Source organism: Dunckerocampus dactyliophorus, chromosome 11 (assembly GCF_027744805.1).
Source record: "Dunckerocampus dactyliophorus isolate RoL2022-P2 chromosome 11, RoL_Ddac_1.1, whole genome shotgun sequence".
Lineage (NCBI taxonomy): Eukaryota > Metazoa > Chordata > Actinopteri > Syngnathiformes > Syngnathidae > Dunckerocampus > Dunckerocampus dactyliophorus.
Window position 1 is genome coordinate 990,721 of NC_072829.1, and position 15,566 is coordinate 1,006,286.

The 15,566-nt window shown below is 40.6% G+C and overlaps 2 protein-coding genes across 3 annotated transcripts; one reads left to right on the forward strand and one right to left on the reverse strand.

The window, feature by feature from the left end:
• The first annotated feature begins 373 nt into the window (after positions 1-373).
• Positions 374-8,536, forward strand: stard14 (START domain containing 14). Its single transcript, XM_054791680.1, has 6 exons — positions 374-827; positions 2,425-2,572; positions 2,713-2,816; positions 2,883-3,000; positions 3,073-3,125; positions 6,644-8,536. The coding sequence occupies exons 1-6, from the start codon at positions 657-659 to the stop codon at positions 6,830-6,832; spliced, it is 783 nt and encodes a 260-aa protein (XP_054647655.1). The 5' UTR covers positions 374-656; the 3' UTR covers positions 6,833-8,536.
• pdzd11 (PDZ domain containing 11) lies at positions 419-15,391 on the reverse strand. 2 transcript variants are annotated; one of them, XM_054791682.1, is made up of 6 exons: positions 15,304-15,367; positions 14,796-14,890; positions 14,513-14,653; positions 13,308-13,406; positions 11,591-11,651; positions 419-10,218 (listed from the first exon to the last, which is right to left on the reverse strand). In XM_054791682.1, exons 2-6 carry the CDS (start codon positions 14,886-14,888, stop codon positions 10,184-10,186), a joined length of 429 nt encoding a protein of 142 aa, XP_054647657.1. In that variant the 5' UTR covers positions 14,889-14,890; positions 15,304-15,367; the 3' UTR covers positions 419-10,183. The 2 variants fall into 2 exon arrangements, with proteins under 2 accessions (XP_054647657.1, XP_054647656.1); XM_054791681.1 differs by having other exon boundaries at positions 420-10,218; positions 15,317-15,391.
• Between the last annotated feature and the right edge of the window lie 175 nt (positions 15,392-15,566).

The window sequence follows — 15,566 nt, forward strand, 5'->3', positions numbered from 1 at the left end:
TTTACGACAGTTAACAGCAAGAGTCATTCGGTGCTTTGTCCCCTCTCTATACCTGTACAAGGTAGTCATGGGAAACTCGATTTCTTTTACTGACTCGAGTTTTTATGAGTCACTCACTAGTGACTCGGAGTACGGGTGTCACAGAGCGCATGCGCAAAAAACACACGGAGACTTACTGGTTTCACCGCGGGAATTCACAGTATTATCCCACAAAGTCAACAAATCGTGTTGGTAAAATTATATTAGAATGTCCAAATACAATCCAAAGTATTTTTTCAGCCTTACCCGTGAAAGATATTTTTGGGACTGTAAAATTCCCTGCAGAACATGCATTAGGCGTCTTCCCGGTTCTCGTTTGCCACATCCAATATGGCGGCGAAGGCGTACCTGCCTGACTTTCGGATATAGCGCAACGTCACGATGGAGGTGTGTGTGTGGGGGGTGGCTCAGGAATTCGGCAGCAAAAAATCCTGCTCGACTTGATTGGGACGCTCACACTCACTCATATTGACGCTAATGCAATCACCCAGCAGTTTGCACCAGTTTCACTTGTCTCCGGACCTGAGAACACACATACAGTATACACTTGCCGCGAACGAAGAAGAAAAAGAAGCAGAAGAAAGGGTTTTTATTTTTGCTGTTTGTGGAGGGTTGCCATGTCTTTTTCCAGCATCCTACCTGACGAGTCTGCTTTTACGGACTTCAAGAATCAGTGTTTGTCCACGGACAAGTGGCACAGCAAGTACAACAGTCATGGCATGCAGGTGTGGATTGAGATTCCCACCGAGAAAGAACACCACGTTGGACCCAAAATACACAAGCTCAAGGTAAGCGTACAGCATGCGTGAATGTACAGCAAACATACAATCATTCAGTGAGTGTATCGCCTGCAAATTCCACTTTTATCCTAAGGAATGTCAAGTACAACTAAATCAAACCTGATCATCTGATTTGACATATTCATATTTGGACATGTTAATAAATGGGATTGTTTTCTGGGTTGTTTTTTTTTACAAACATGAAAAAAATCGCATTTTTAAATAAAATCACATTCAAATATTAAATGATTTGTAAAATATTTGAATTGTATTTGACAACAAATCACAATAATATTTGTTTTATTTAATGACTGCAAAAAATCAAACTTTATTGCTCACAAATACACATACACAATTCATGGTTTAAACCAGGGGTGTCCAAAGTGTGGCTCGCGGCACATTCGAAAAATATCATTTTAAACTAAAAGGGTTTTTTAAATTAAGGGGTAATTTAATTTTACAAAAAAAAAAGACAAAATATTAAAAGAAAAAGTTGTATTTGAACAAAAAAAGTCCTACGAGAATAACGTAGTATTATGAGGAAAAGTCCTTCAGTAGCATAAAGTTGAAATAATAAAGAAAAAGGACATTTTGTAATACAGGAAACAAACAAAAGAAGAAAGTTGTAATTTTTTGGAAAATTAGGTTGCGGACAAAATTACAATGTTGGTGAAAATAAAGTCAAAATATTACAGGAATAAAGTCATAAGCACGAGAAGAAAATTAAAATAAAAAATAAAAATAAAAACCTGTATTCATTTGTTGAGGATTAAGTCAAAATATTAAGGAGAAAAAGCTTGTATTAATAATAATGTAGTAATAATGTAGTAATAATATGAGGAAAAATCCTTTTTTAGTAGCATAAAATTGAAAATGTAAACGAAAAAAGACATTTTGTAATATGAGAAACCAAAGAAGAAAGTTGTCATTTTTGGAAAATTAGCATGTGGAAAAAATGACAATGTAAAGAAAATAAAGTGAAAATATTCTGGGAATGAAGTCATAAAAGCACGAGGAGGACATTTACAAGAAGAAATTTCAAATGGCTGGAAAAAAAAAAAACAGCAATCATTTCATAAGAATAAAGTCAAAATATGAAGCGAAAAGAGTTTCAAAGAATAAAGTCAGAATATTCTGAATAAAAGTAACGTCCTCTTGAAACATACACGTGGTGTTGCGTTATCAAATATGAAAGCGGCAGAGGTGCATGCTTTCATTTTTCACTACGTGGCCTCGCTGGATAAACGTTTGGTCTCAACATTGCACTAACATTTTCCATCTTCAATTGGAAGAATATTTTTTTTTCACTTCCAATAAATCCATTGCCATATTTACAAATGGATTAGGTACTAACAAATGCATGAAAAAAGGCATGTGAAATAATATGCTGATGAATCCAACGTGATTGACATGCAGACAGTTGCACGTAGTTGAATGTGTTGTGAAATGTGAACTAACCTGCTGGGAGTCATTCAAACACAAGTCATGGGGGTTAAGTCAAAGGTAGTCAACCTACAAGTGTCATGCATCATAAAAACAATCATTTAGGTGAGAAAATTTGGATTCAATTTGGCAGAATGATTGTGACTTTCCTTCCTTTTTCCAGTGCAAAATCGCGATCAAGGACGTTTCGGCCGCCGTCATGTACGACGTGCTGCATGACAGCCAGTACCGAAAGAAATGGGACCACAACATGCTGGACAGTTTTGACATTGCCCGCGTCTCCGCCTGCGCCGACATTGGCTACTACTCATGTGAGCGGTGACAAGCTGCTTGGGACTCTTTCATGCCACATTTCCAGGAGTTTTGACGCCCTGAGTCCCGTCCGTTTGTGTTTGTTGCCATAACAAAGCCCTCGTTTTTAGGTCTGAGAGATGCCTTGTGTCCTCCGCAGGGCGTTGTCCGAAGCCGATCAAGAACAGAGACGTGGTGACGCTGCGCTCGTGGCGGGTGACCGATGACGAGTACGTCATCATCAACTTCTCAGTCAAACATCCGGTACGTCCGCCTCGAGGAGCCTCTCGTCTTGTTTGAATTCTGACCAGCCGTCACATGCCGTTTCAGAAATACCCTCCTCGAAGTGACATGGTTCGAGCCATTTCCATCCTCACCGGCTACTACATCAAACCCACGGGGCCCAACAGCTGCATTTTCATCTACCTTTCACAAGCCGACCCCAAAGGTAAGGTGGACTTCCACACAGAGAACTCTGATTGGAGCTCTTGACTTTTATGTTTTGTACCTTTTTTCTCAGGTTCCCTCCCAAAGTGGTTAGTAAACAAAGCTTCCCAAGTTCTGGCACCGCGGGTAAGTCACCACGCTCAGTCTGATGGCGCACGGGTGGGCGTTTCTTACAAATCCATCCAGTTGTGTTCAGAATAACAGCAGTCCAACATGGTTTACCAGATCACCAATCTCTGTTTACCAGTAGGCGTAGGAGACTCCCAGAAAACCTGCAGACCAAACATTCATGATATGCTTGCTCCTGAGTCTGTGGAATTGACAGAAAAGGGGCGTGTTATTTAAGGATGAAGCCAGCACGCGTGTAACCCGCCTGTTTCAGCCAGCCCCACGCTGGGCTCAAACACAGAATCTTCAGAATGGGAGTCGAGAGCGCCAATCGTTGGGCCAAAAGCCCGGACTGACAACCCAGCGTTTGTAAGGCCGAAGGGGTGAGATTTTACCAACGTACCGGCATCCGTTCCACTTGTTGCACATGCGTTTCTCTCTGAAAACCTGAGAAAAATGGCTCGTTCCAGACATTGTCCTGAAGAAGGACATACTTCGATTAAAGCCTTGATTGATGAGGGGGAAACGTACAAAGAAGTGCAGAAAATCGTAGGCTGCTCAGCTACGATGACCTCCAGTGCTTTCAATGGAAAGCAAAACCAGAGAGCCATGGAAGGAAATGGAAGACGACCATTCCAATGGATCGTACCAATGATCAGATCAAGGGTTACCCGTGCGTACTGTGACAATTACAAGGCGCCTGTGTGAAGCTGATCCCCTGCAAAGTCCCTCTGACCTGCTGAAGAGCAACAACATGAACTCACATTTTCTACTTTCTGGTCTTCTCACATTATTAACTGAAAAGCAGGCATGTGGGCGCCTCATGTGGTCGTGGGGGGCTCACGCTGGTGACCCCTGGGCTATATGATATGAAAGGGGAACCATAACGAACATATTTCACTTACTTTTTCAAAATCACTGATAAAACTTAGACGATCAGGCGCCTTCTTTAAGGAGACTTTGGATGCGAGAGCTGCTTGGTGGCGCTCCAACAGGACCCTCAGGCAGTCGGCAAACTGGGCGTCCTCCACCGCCGCCGACAGTCGGCCATCCAGTCCGACGAATCCAACCACTTTTCGGGTTGTCCGCATTAGACCTACGAATGCCATGCACACATGGGCGTGTCCCGCGTCTTGGCTAATTAACCGCTGTCCGACCGATGATCACCACGTGAGCCGCAAAAACTCACCACACTCTGCCAAGTGCCCCCCCCCCCCCCAAAATGCTGCACCAAACTGAAGTTATTTAAGACGGGTTTTGTAAAACTTATCACTCTCACGACAACAGGACGTCCCACACGGCAGACATGCTTGTTGTGGCTTTGTGAGGGAAAGGGAACGGGAGACGGTCGCTACAGGCTGGATGCTGCAGTGGGGGCGGAGCTGATCGGCATTAAAAAGCAAGTATCGGCATATGCCGATACTGATCGGTGCCCCATCGATCGGGGCGCCCCGAGTTCAGCCAGCTTGTGGTTTCTGGATAGATGGCTGAAACACTGTTTTACAGAAGCGATGACATCACAGACCCGTCACCGTCACATGACCAGAAGGGAGCTTTGACGCCAAGCTAACATAAGATCTGAATATTTCGACATTCTCCCGATATTTTGTCCTATTCTCCAAAATGACTCGCAGAAGTAATTCCACTTTGTCATACGTCTAGACGAGCCTCGGAAAGCGGGAGACTACGGACTTACGGGCACGCGTTCTTTCTTCTTCTATAGTTTGGTGTGTCACATGGTTCCGTCTGCGTGTCTGTTTACATCGCCACACGTAGGTGTGCCTTGTGTATTACATCCTTTTCGCCCAGTGACCCCTTCCCGTCTGGATGCAACTATTTACTAATCCAAGGACGTTCCGTGTGGACAGGACCTAAGATGTGCGGAGGAACTGTGGAATGTTGTCCGATCATCCTGGGCTGTGGACTGGAATTGGAATACCACTCCATGCAACGCCATTCTTAGAAACAGTGTTTACACTACGAAATATTAGTTGAGTGACTCACAGAAATGCTAAATCCTAAAGTTTAGATGGTAAATATTTGAACTTGTCAAGAAAAATGCAGGCCCAGTAGTCATTTTTCTTCATTTTCGATGAAGTCATTAAAGAACGGATCCATTTTTCTTCATGTTTTGATTTAAAATATAATGTGCGGTGTTGCTTTACTCACATTTTTCAACAGACTGCTATTATTTTGAAGACAACTCTGTGTGTGTGTGTGTGTGTGTGTGTGTGTGTGTGTGTGTGTGTGTGTATAGTTTGCTCAAAGTGAAAGTTTCACATGTGAAAGGACAATGGTAACCATGGAAACTCAACTGAAGGGCCCATCCTGGTTGAGGTTTGCTGACAAATGAACTGTTGATGTCTCGGCTGGCAGAACACGTTCTCCCAGTTTGTGTGTGTGTGTGTCAAAGAAAAGCTAGTTAGTGATTTGTGAAGGCGTCAAGTGGGGAGTGTTCAAAGCACACCTAAGAACCAGGAAGCTGCCAACATCCGTGACAACGCTTGGCGAGGCGTCGTCACAACACGAACGTTTTGTTGCCGGCAGTTAACGCCCAAACCCACATTTTCTCACTTTGAGGACAGAAACGTGTGGAAAAAAAGCAAACATGACTGAAAAAGTTCCCTGTTTTCGTTCAGCTGTCTCGGACAGGTGTAGGTTCCCGTGGTGATGCTCGGTTACATTTTATTACGTGACCAACGCTCAAGATGCCACAACCAATCCAGTGTACAGTAATCCATTGTTTATGGCAGGTAATTGATTCCAGAACCGACCCTGATGAGTGAATTTCCACCAAAGTAGGATTCCTTATTTATAAATGGAATATTTTGGTATTTAGAGCATAGAAAACCTGTTTAAGACCTTCCAAATAGACTTTTTAACATTATTAGAGCCCTCTAGACATGAAATTAACACCCCTATAGTCACCTTTACACTCTTATTACCCAACATAGTAGACTTAATAAGAAAATAAGCCATAAATAAGACTTGTCATCATGTGTGTTGCAATAAATGTGTTCCTGACATGTGGACAGGAAGTGATGTCAGGGCTTCAGAGTTGAGTTTTAGCTGGTTTTGGCCGGTGTGACGCCACGGAGGTCTCTGGCAAACCTTTTCAAACGCCGCGGCGCTGGCGTTTCAGGTGGCTGATAAGGTTTTTTGGGGTTTTTTCCCACAATATTTCGCCTTCGCTCTCGTAAAATGCCGACTTTTTTTTCCCCGTTAGATGGCAACTTTTTTCTCGTGATGTTTTGATTTTATTCTTACAATTTCCTAACTTTTTCCCAACCTAATTTTCCAAAAATTTGCAACTTCATTCTTTTTGCTTTGCTTCTCAGAATATTACTTTACAAAATACTGTAAATTCAATGAAAATAATTTTTCGTAATATGACACTTTCTTCCTTAATATTATGACTTTGCTCTCCTACCATCTCGACTTTATTCTTGTAAAATGAATTCTGTTTTTTTATCTAACCAAATGAGTGTATTCTAAGAATACTCTACGAACCACGATGGCCTCTCTCTGTGTTGTAGGTGTTGAAGAGCGTGCACGTGGCGGGTCAGAACTACCCCGTGTGGAAGGGGCAGAACTCTCCTGACCAGAAGCCTTGGTTGTACCCGGAGCAGAACATCCTGCCCTTGATGGACCCCGCCGAGCTGTCCATTCAGAGAGGCGACTCCCTAGAGAACGTGGACGAGAGTTCCAAGACGGAGGAAAGCTAGATTCCAAAAAGAGGACGGATGCTGCACGTGAGACCTCAGAACTCAGGAATATTCGAGCCAAGTTCTTCCAAGTTTACACTTTTTATGAAGGGATGGAAATGTTGCCGTGCACCTCAGGCCGTGCTGAAATAAGCTCAAGTGTTTGCTTTTAGGGGGTTTTGTTTTTCTTTAGAATCATGTTCAGCTTTGGGGGTTGAAGGAGGGCGTTGTTGCAGCACTACATTCACGGTAATTACACTTTTTTTTTACTGCTTGAAGAAAATTGAAAAGAATAATGGGCCTCATTCACGAAACGTTCTTACGCACAAATGTGTTCTTAAAGCCTTCTTACGAAGATTTTTGGCATTCACGAAACGTGTTCTTAACTCACAGTTCTTAGATCTAAGAACAAATTCTACGAACGCTCAGGAGGACTCTTTAGATCTAAGAACAAATTCTACGAACGCTCAGGAGGACTCTTACACACAAGCAAAGCTTGCACTTTCAATGCGCAATCGCCCTCATGATGGATTTTGCAACCTGATCCCAAAAAATGTAGTGCAAATAAAATATCCCAACAATGATTTATCATCAAAACAACTAAAATATACTCCATGGATAAATATATATTCAAATCCCAATTCATCAATTCATCAATTCATGGACGTGCGCTGCGCAGAGAGAGAATGTAAAGGGACCATTAGATTTATTTGCTGAAAGCCACCAATATTTGATGTCCCGCTTCAGGCTTCAGGCTTCCCTCTCTGTTCTTGCAGGGGTGCAGGATCATCAGAATAACATCGCAATGAAACGTGGTGTGTCTATTGCGCACAGAGCACCCCCAGATAACGACATGCGCCCCCAGCCACGTCTTGAGCCAGAGCACGGGGCTGCTGTATTAATTAGGCAGTCCAATCTTTTTTTTTTAGTCTATTTTAAGTCAAACCACTTCTTTTTAACCTCTGCGGTGGCGCGTTTCTCCGTGGAAACGGCATTTATGTTTCCTGCAATGGTGCTCCATGCCGACTCTTTTTGGATGGACTGATGACCGGTGGATACACGTGAAAATAAGGTGGTCTTGTGTTCGCTCACTCCTTGTAAAAGCACCTCTATTTCAGTAGAATTGAACTTTTTCTTTCGTTTGTTGTCCAGCTGCTCCTCAGTCTTGCCCTTGCGCGTTGCCATCTCCGCCTCCAGCTGCCTGTTGCGCACCGCACATTTTTTACCTTATATAGAAGATAATAGGCGGTGACCTATGCAAATTAGGCCTCACATGCACAGGCATCGCAGTTGGCATTCATCAACCTAAGAACACCGGTGCGAACGATTATCCCTACTTAAGAACGTGTCGTGAATGTGGCGCAGTTTCCAACCCGCGCCTTCTTAAGTACACTTCTTAAGAAGACTTTTAAGAAGATGTTCGTGAATAAGGCCCAATGTGTGCGAATATTGTTTCCAATTCTTTCCATCCGCAGGTCTACTAAACGTGACTGTATTTATTGCGGTGCTGTGCAATGTTTCTTTGTACTGACAACATGTAAATACTTTTGTACCGTGTCTTTCTAACGTTGCACAGCTGCTGTATTTATTTCACACTCAGATGAATTTTATGTTTGAGAAAAGACTCTGACATGAAGCCCGGTGGCAGACAGACGATACTGATGATGAGGATGTGACATGCAACTGGATTTTGGACAAAAATAAACCTGGCCAAGGGTAACTTTATTTTTGCAATCGTCGCCTGGTTTCTGTCAACGTTTAAAAGATGCTAATGTATCACTGATTTCGTTTCCCATCCGATACTGAGTAAAAGTCAGGATGGAATCGGCAATACCAAACTGATACTTTGTGAAAATTCACCTACTGTGTATGGTCAATTTTAAAACGTAGTGTATTTCATATCATAACAAAGAATGAATGTATTAATTCAATACACTTAAAGAAATGAACAACTGAAGTAAACCCTGAAGTATATTGAGGTAGCAGGGTGATATTTTAGAACAGCCAAGCTAATCTACCACAGAAAAACAAGACACAATCATGTAAAATACGTGGAAATTGTATTTGCAACCTCAAAATATTATAAACATTGTAATATTTGTAACATAATAAAATAAATAATACAAATACATTGTTATTATTCACAATATTACAAATATATTTGTAATAGAAACATTTAATAAAATCAAATGTGTTGTATTTTGTATTATTCCAACTATTACAAATTTGGAAAAAAATGCAACTAAAAATGACACGTTCTTTCCTCAGAAGATTGTGATTTTACTCTCGTAAAATGACCACATTTCCCCTCGTTAGATGACAACTTTTTCTCTCTAATGTTTTGACTTTATTCTTGTATTGACGTAACTTTTTCCCAAACCTAATTTTCCCAAAATTTGCAACTTCATTCTTTATTTTCTCCAAATATTACATTTACAAAATAAAATATTTGATTTAAAGAAATCTTTCAACTTAATGCTCCCGTTTCTTCCACACACAGAATATTAGGACTTCATTCTCATAAAATGAAAACATTTTTTCCTGCTAATGTTTTGTCCCGGTCGGGTCTGGAACCAATGAGCCGCCACATCCCTTCATTGGGACATTGACGTCAGATGTTGACATTTTGGGACATTTGTCTGAAATTGTGGTATTTAGCGTGATTGGCTCACATTGAGAAAGGTCGTACTGTGACATTGTGCTCCAATGTTTCCTTAATCAGGACAACTGCACCAATGGGAACATCAAATCCAGACTTGCTTATTATTTTGATATACTGTACATAGTGTTTTTATTTTAAAGATCAATATAACAAGGCAATATCATGATATTGTGTAGCGAATGTGTTTTCTTTCTTTTCTTGGGAGAATGAACAGAATAAGATTTTCATTGCTTGGTATAACTGCTGTTTTACCATGCACATGACAATAAAACTCTCTTGAATCTTGAATAATCACTTTTTCTCTGTAGATGAGAATTGAGCAAACAGTGCAATCCGAAAGAGACGGTCATGGTTTGAAATGTGTTGAAGATATTCTAAATCCGACATGAAATGTAAATAAATGCAACAGGCATGCACCAAACTACACCTCAGCGCTAGCGTTGGAAAGTGCAGATAAATATTGACAGATAGATGTGATGTCTTGATATGTCACAGTGTACGTGCGCTAGCAGGAGACATTGACATACTGCGCTGCACGTGAAGATGGCAGGTGTGAATGCTGCACATAAGATGCAGTCTACGTCGTTTTGATGTCCATGAATTAGTGTGTGAGTCACCTATTGTTGTGAGGGGGGAGGAGAGGGGCGGTGATGACGTACAGTGACGTCTTCTGACTCAGTGCTTCTTTCTTCTCGTCTCTCTGGTGCCACCTAGTGGACAGTCCTCTCCTTCTGCCTCTGGTAGTCTGAAAAAGCCAAACAACATGAGGATGGAAAGAACAAAAACTCCTTCAGGCCAACTAAAATACACACAAAACTTGTATATATTGTAATAAATTACCTCTTTGTCATAATACATAATAATAATGACATGCACGATATCTTTTTTTTCCCAACTTTCTGCTTCTCAAGACTGATATGGTACCAATAACCCATTAAATCTACTTTTGAAATGTACATTTCAGTGTAGTTTGTGCACACCTGGAGGTAAGAACGGAAATGCGACCAAGCGCACCTGTTGATTTGTCGTATTGAAATATCACATCACTACTACCAGGAGAACCGAGGGGGAGGAGCGCTGATTTGCTCAGCCACACAGTACGGGTAATCTCGCCTCAATGGGGCGTTTTTTGAAATGATCGATCATCTGAGCTATTTTTCATGTTATCGGATTTATTGGTATGACATCACAATTCCCTCATATCGGCCTGATAATCATCATGCACGCCTAAAAAAAAGAATGGATCTAGAACATATTAAGATGTCATATTAACACAATGAAATAAAAATGTCGCGTATATGACAACACAGATGCAGTCGAGATAACACAACATAATAAATGCACAACTGTTAACATTCTGTCATGCAGTTTTGTTAATACCTGCAGAATTTATGACAAATATGACTTCATTTTTATGCACACGTCTGATAAAAACAATACATTTTACTAAGCATTTTTTGAGACCATTTTGTCATTAACTATATGGTATAAAATGTATGCCATATAACCGTATTGAATGCTTGCTTTTCTACTGCAATGTAGCGAGTGACACTGTCTGTGAGCACGCAGCATTTTGCTCTATTTTGTTTATATTTACATTGCCGACCAAACGCCTCAGTAAGCGTTGGCTGTCGAGACGAAGGCTGCATCTCCAGCGATACCCTGGTTGGGAAAACTGAAAAGGATGGTTGTGGTTGTGTTCATTCTGTTTACGACCTAAATGAACAAGACGCTGGGGCTGTCGGCTGTGGCATTCATCTCAGAAACCATCACTTCTGCGCCTTCATTCATGTTAGCAGCGTATGCTGGCTCACGAGGCTAACTGCTAGCACTCTGAATCCACTCACTAGCAGCCCCGCCTGCACAAAGAGGCTGAATCAGATGAGGATTCGCTCTCTCGCTTCATTCCGCTATAGAACCAATGCGCAAAGACACACGCAGAGGGAACCTTCTCGTCAACCAGCCTCTGCGGCAGAGAGAGACACGCATGAAACACGCATGCATGCACATGTCAATTTATCAATGTCGGCATAATTATGAACCTCGTTTTTTCTGATTCATCGGCCTACAGGGGCGCCTTTGATACTCTGCCCCACTTTGATAACCATTGAACTTACTGTAAGGAAAGAAGCGAACTCTCATCAGGATTTCCCGTGCAGTCTTCAGAATCTCCACAGCCTGAAATGAGAGACAAAATGAATTGTACGAGTACAGTGGTGGCTTGGTTAGCGTCATTCGTCCGTTCCAGAAGGTCCGACTCAAACCTAAATGGACTCTAACCAAAGCAGGTTTTCCCATAGAAAATTATGTAAATCCAAACACCCCAAAATGTTAACACAAAACACATTTTATAGACAATAATTCTAGTTTTAAATGATGCAAAAATAATAAGACAAGTGAGCACTTAGCATCACTTTTACCGAGTTTTGCAAACATGGAGGGAGAGGAGAGATGATGATGCTTCAAGGGCAATCCCTTTAAAAAAAAAAAAAAACCTTTCTGCACTTGTGCCACAAAAAATCTATGCAGGGGTCTGTTGAATGCTTTTTGACATGCACAGTCTTACATGCAAATAACAATGTCACAGACATGACAAACTATGTGTTTACTTGTCCTTTAAAAGTACATTTTTACTTTTTTTATTGGCCTTTTTCAAAGTAAAACAAATAAAACTGTCAATCTGGCTGTACATGTTCATGACATTGGAATATTGAGGTCTTTCTTGACAAGGTGACATCGCCAGCTAGCATGCATATTACAGCATTTTTAGACATTTCTGGACATTTTATGTGACAGTTAAGTGTATAATTTTCTCATTGTTCTCAGTGTTCATTCATTTTCTTGTGTTTTCTTTCTTTCTTTCTGTTGGGAGAATGAACAGAACAAGAATTTCATTGCATGGCAGAACTACCTGTTCTACTGTGCATATGACAATAAAACTCAAATAATTTTCTGTGTTGTACCTTTTTTGGGATTTTCCTCTTTTTTTTCAAATTTAAAACAAAACTGTCAATTTGGCTGTGCATTTTTATGACACTGGAATATTGTAGTCGTTCTTTACAAGGTGACATCGCCAACTCGTGGCCGAGCATGCATATTACAGCATTTTTCGTCATTTTTGGACATTTTAAGTAAAAGTGAAGGATTTTCCGGGCTTAATTGTTCTTTGTCATTTTAAATGTACCCTTTAATCATTAGATAAATAACTTGTTGGAAAAAAACCCACAAAACCATCAATGAACAAAATAAACACATTATTCTGCTGCAATCACAATTTGCACACAAAAAAAAATCTACATTGTAGAATCAATGAACGTGTACCTTGCAGTTTAATGTAGAAAATGAAAAACATAAAAAACAACCCATGGGAGCAGTGAAGTGCCCGGGCAAGGATGCTACGGCTTGAATGCTTCTGTTTTGTTGTTGGAGTGTTATGGATGTAAAACGAGACAGGCAGAAACATTGAGTGTCACCCTCCATGCGCCGTCGGGTTGGTAAGAATGTTATGCGGGATCCTGAGTAGATGTGTACGCGTTCCATACCTCTGAAACGACAACAAGCTTCTCTTTAAGCCGTAAAATTGGAAGGTCTTGCACACTTGTCTCGGTACGGTCCATTGCCTTTCTCTTTTGTGCGGTCCGTGTACTTTGTTACGTCATGAAGCAGAAAAATCTTGATGTAAACAAACGCTGTAAACAAACGCCAGCAGCCCACATTGCATTGCACAATCACATGCAAGTATCACAAGAATTCGTGTTGGGCAAGTGAACCAAGATGGCGGCGTAAACAAACCGTACGCTAAAGAAGCAGGCAACATTTTGTAGATGAACTTACTCTGGAATGTTCTATGTCCTGGAAATCCACCTCGTTTACTGAAAGAACCTGGTCTCCCTCCTGGAGTCCTGCTCGGTGAGCATCAGAGTCTGGAACTACCTGATGAAACACACCATGGTCAATACAAACAAGACGGCCTGAAATTGGAAAAAAAATCTGAGCTTTTGAGAATAAAGTCATAAATTTACAAGAAAAAAGAAAAAAAATTATGACTAGTTTAGTAAATTTATGACTTTTTTCTTGTAAATTTATGACTTAATTAGAAAAAAGTTGTAAATTTACGAGAATAAAGTCGTGAATGTACAAGAAAAAAAGTAAAAAATTTACAAAACTAAAGTCATAAATTTACGAGAAAAAAGTTGTAAATTTACGAGGATAAAGATGTAAATTTACAAGAATAAAGTCGTGAATGTACAAGAAAAAAAGTAAAAAATTTACAAAACTAAAGTCATAAATTTACGAGGATAAAGATGTAAATTTACAAGAAAAAAGTAGTAAATTTACGAGACAAAAGTCGTAAATTTACGAGAATAAAGTCATAAATTTACAAGAAAAAAAGCCATACATTTACAAGAAAAAAGTTGTCAATTTACAAAACTAAAGTCGTACATTTATGAGAAAAAAAGTAGTAAATTTAAGAGGACAAAGAGGTAAATTTACGAGAAAAGCCATAAATGAACTAGAATAAAGTCGGAAATTTACAAGAAAAAAAGTCGTAATGTTACCTTTGCCCAAAGCCAAAGGCTACATAAGTCCTGGCTTTTCATAGTTGCCTCAAGCAATGCCTGTTGCGATGGAGCATTAAAATAATCTGTAAGTGTACATGAATAAAGTTGGAAATGTACGAGTGAAAACTGGTAACTATGTTACAGGCGTTGCCTGAGGCAACTATGAAAAGGGGGGACTTACGTGACCGTTGGCCTTGTGTATGTGGAGGGTTTGGTGTTAGGAAGGCGGAACTGAAGGGCTAGCGATACATGCTAATCTGTTTGTGCTGAACTGCTCTGTTTTGCTGCCACGTTATAAATAAAAGCTTGCCTGAAACAAGAGGAAAAGTTTCCTTCCTTCCTGAAGAGCTATGCTTCATTTTCTCTCTGACACAAACACGTTGTTCTTTTTTCTCAAAATCTCAAGATTTAAAATAAACAAATAAAAAACACTGTGTGTGTGTGTGTACATCACTCATCATTGGATGGGCAGCAGACCTTGGATATGAAGATTCCCAACTGCGAGGCCTTCCCACCGCGGATGTTGAAGCCTAGCTGTGCTCCTGGAGGTTTCTTCAAGACGATGGTGCGGGGGAGGAACTGGGTGAGCTCGTTGTTGTAGTCAGGGTGATGAATCCGCTAAAATTCATGCAGAAAAACCACCATCAAATACTCTCATTCATAAGCCACGTAAAGTGCTATATTAGCCCCTACAGTACTGGTCCGTTTGCATGTTTTCATCTGGAGTGTTGGAAGAAATCCAGTGTTCATAATGTCTTGCCTCTTGAGGGGGGATCCATGCTGGTGGGTTCTCATAAGAGGGCAGGAACACCACTGGAAGCTGGTAGTCATCGTATGGTATCTTCTGATCCATTTCTACACAAACCAATCACATTAATAACATCATTGATAACAACGGTGTCATTCTTCACACATGACAGTTTTTGGCTAGCTGAGAGCACCTTGCACAATGCTAATAATAAACAATATAAAGATTTATTCCACATTCTCAGTGATACCAAATGACAAATCTACACAAAGGGAGCTTTAATATGTTTATGAATGAAACAAACATATAAGCGCGCTAACATAACATGTAAACAACACGCTAGCTTCTTAGCTAGCTAGTGCTAAAGTTAGCTCACTGGGAAGCAACAAACCATCCTTGCTGCGTTTATAACACCGTAAAGCTCATCGCTATTCACTAGTTTAATCCTCTGCTACACGCATGTGAATATAAAGCGTATTATTAGCATCAAAAAAGCTAAAGGATAGCAACATAAAATCACTTTTTTGCCTCACCGCACTCCTGTCACCGAGCAACGAGCGGTGACTTCTTCACGTGATGACAATTGCCATTGTAAACAGTGACGCCCTCTGCCGGATTGGAGGGACCGTTGCAGCGTTTCACCATGCAAGCTGCTGTGTAAAACTTCAAAATTCTCATTGATAAGCGCTTGAATATAGATTAATGACTCCAAAAGGTATGAAAGGCATGTTTCTATACAATATAAGTGTAGAAAACGGATAGATCACCCTTACAGCAACGACA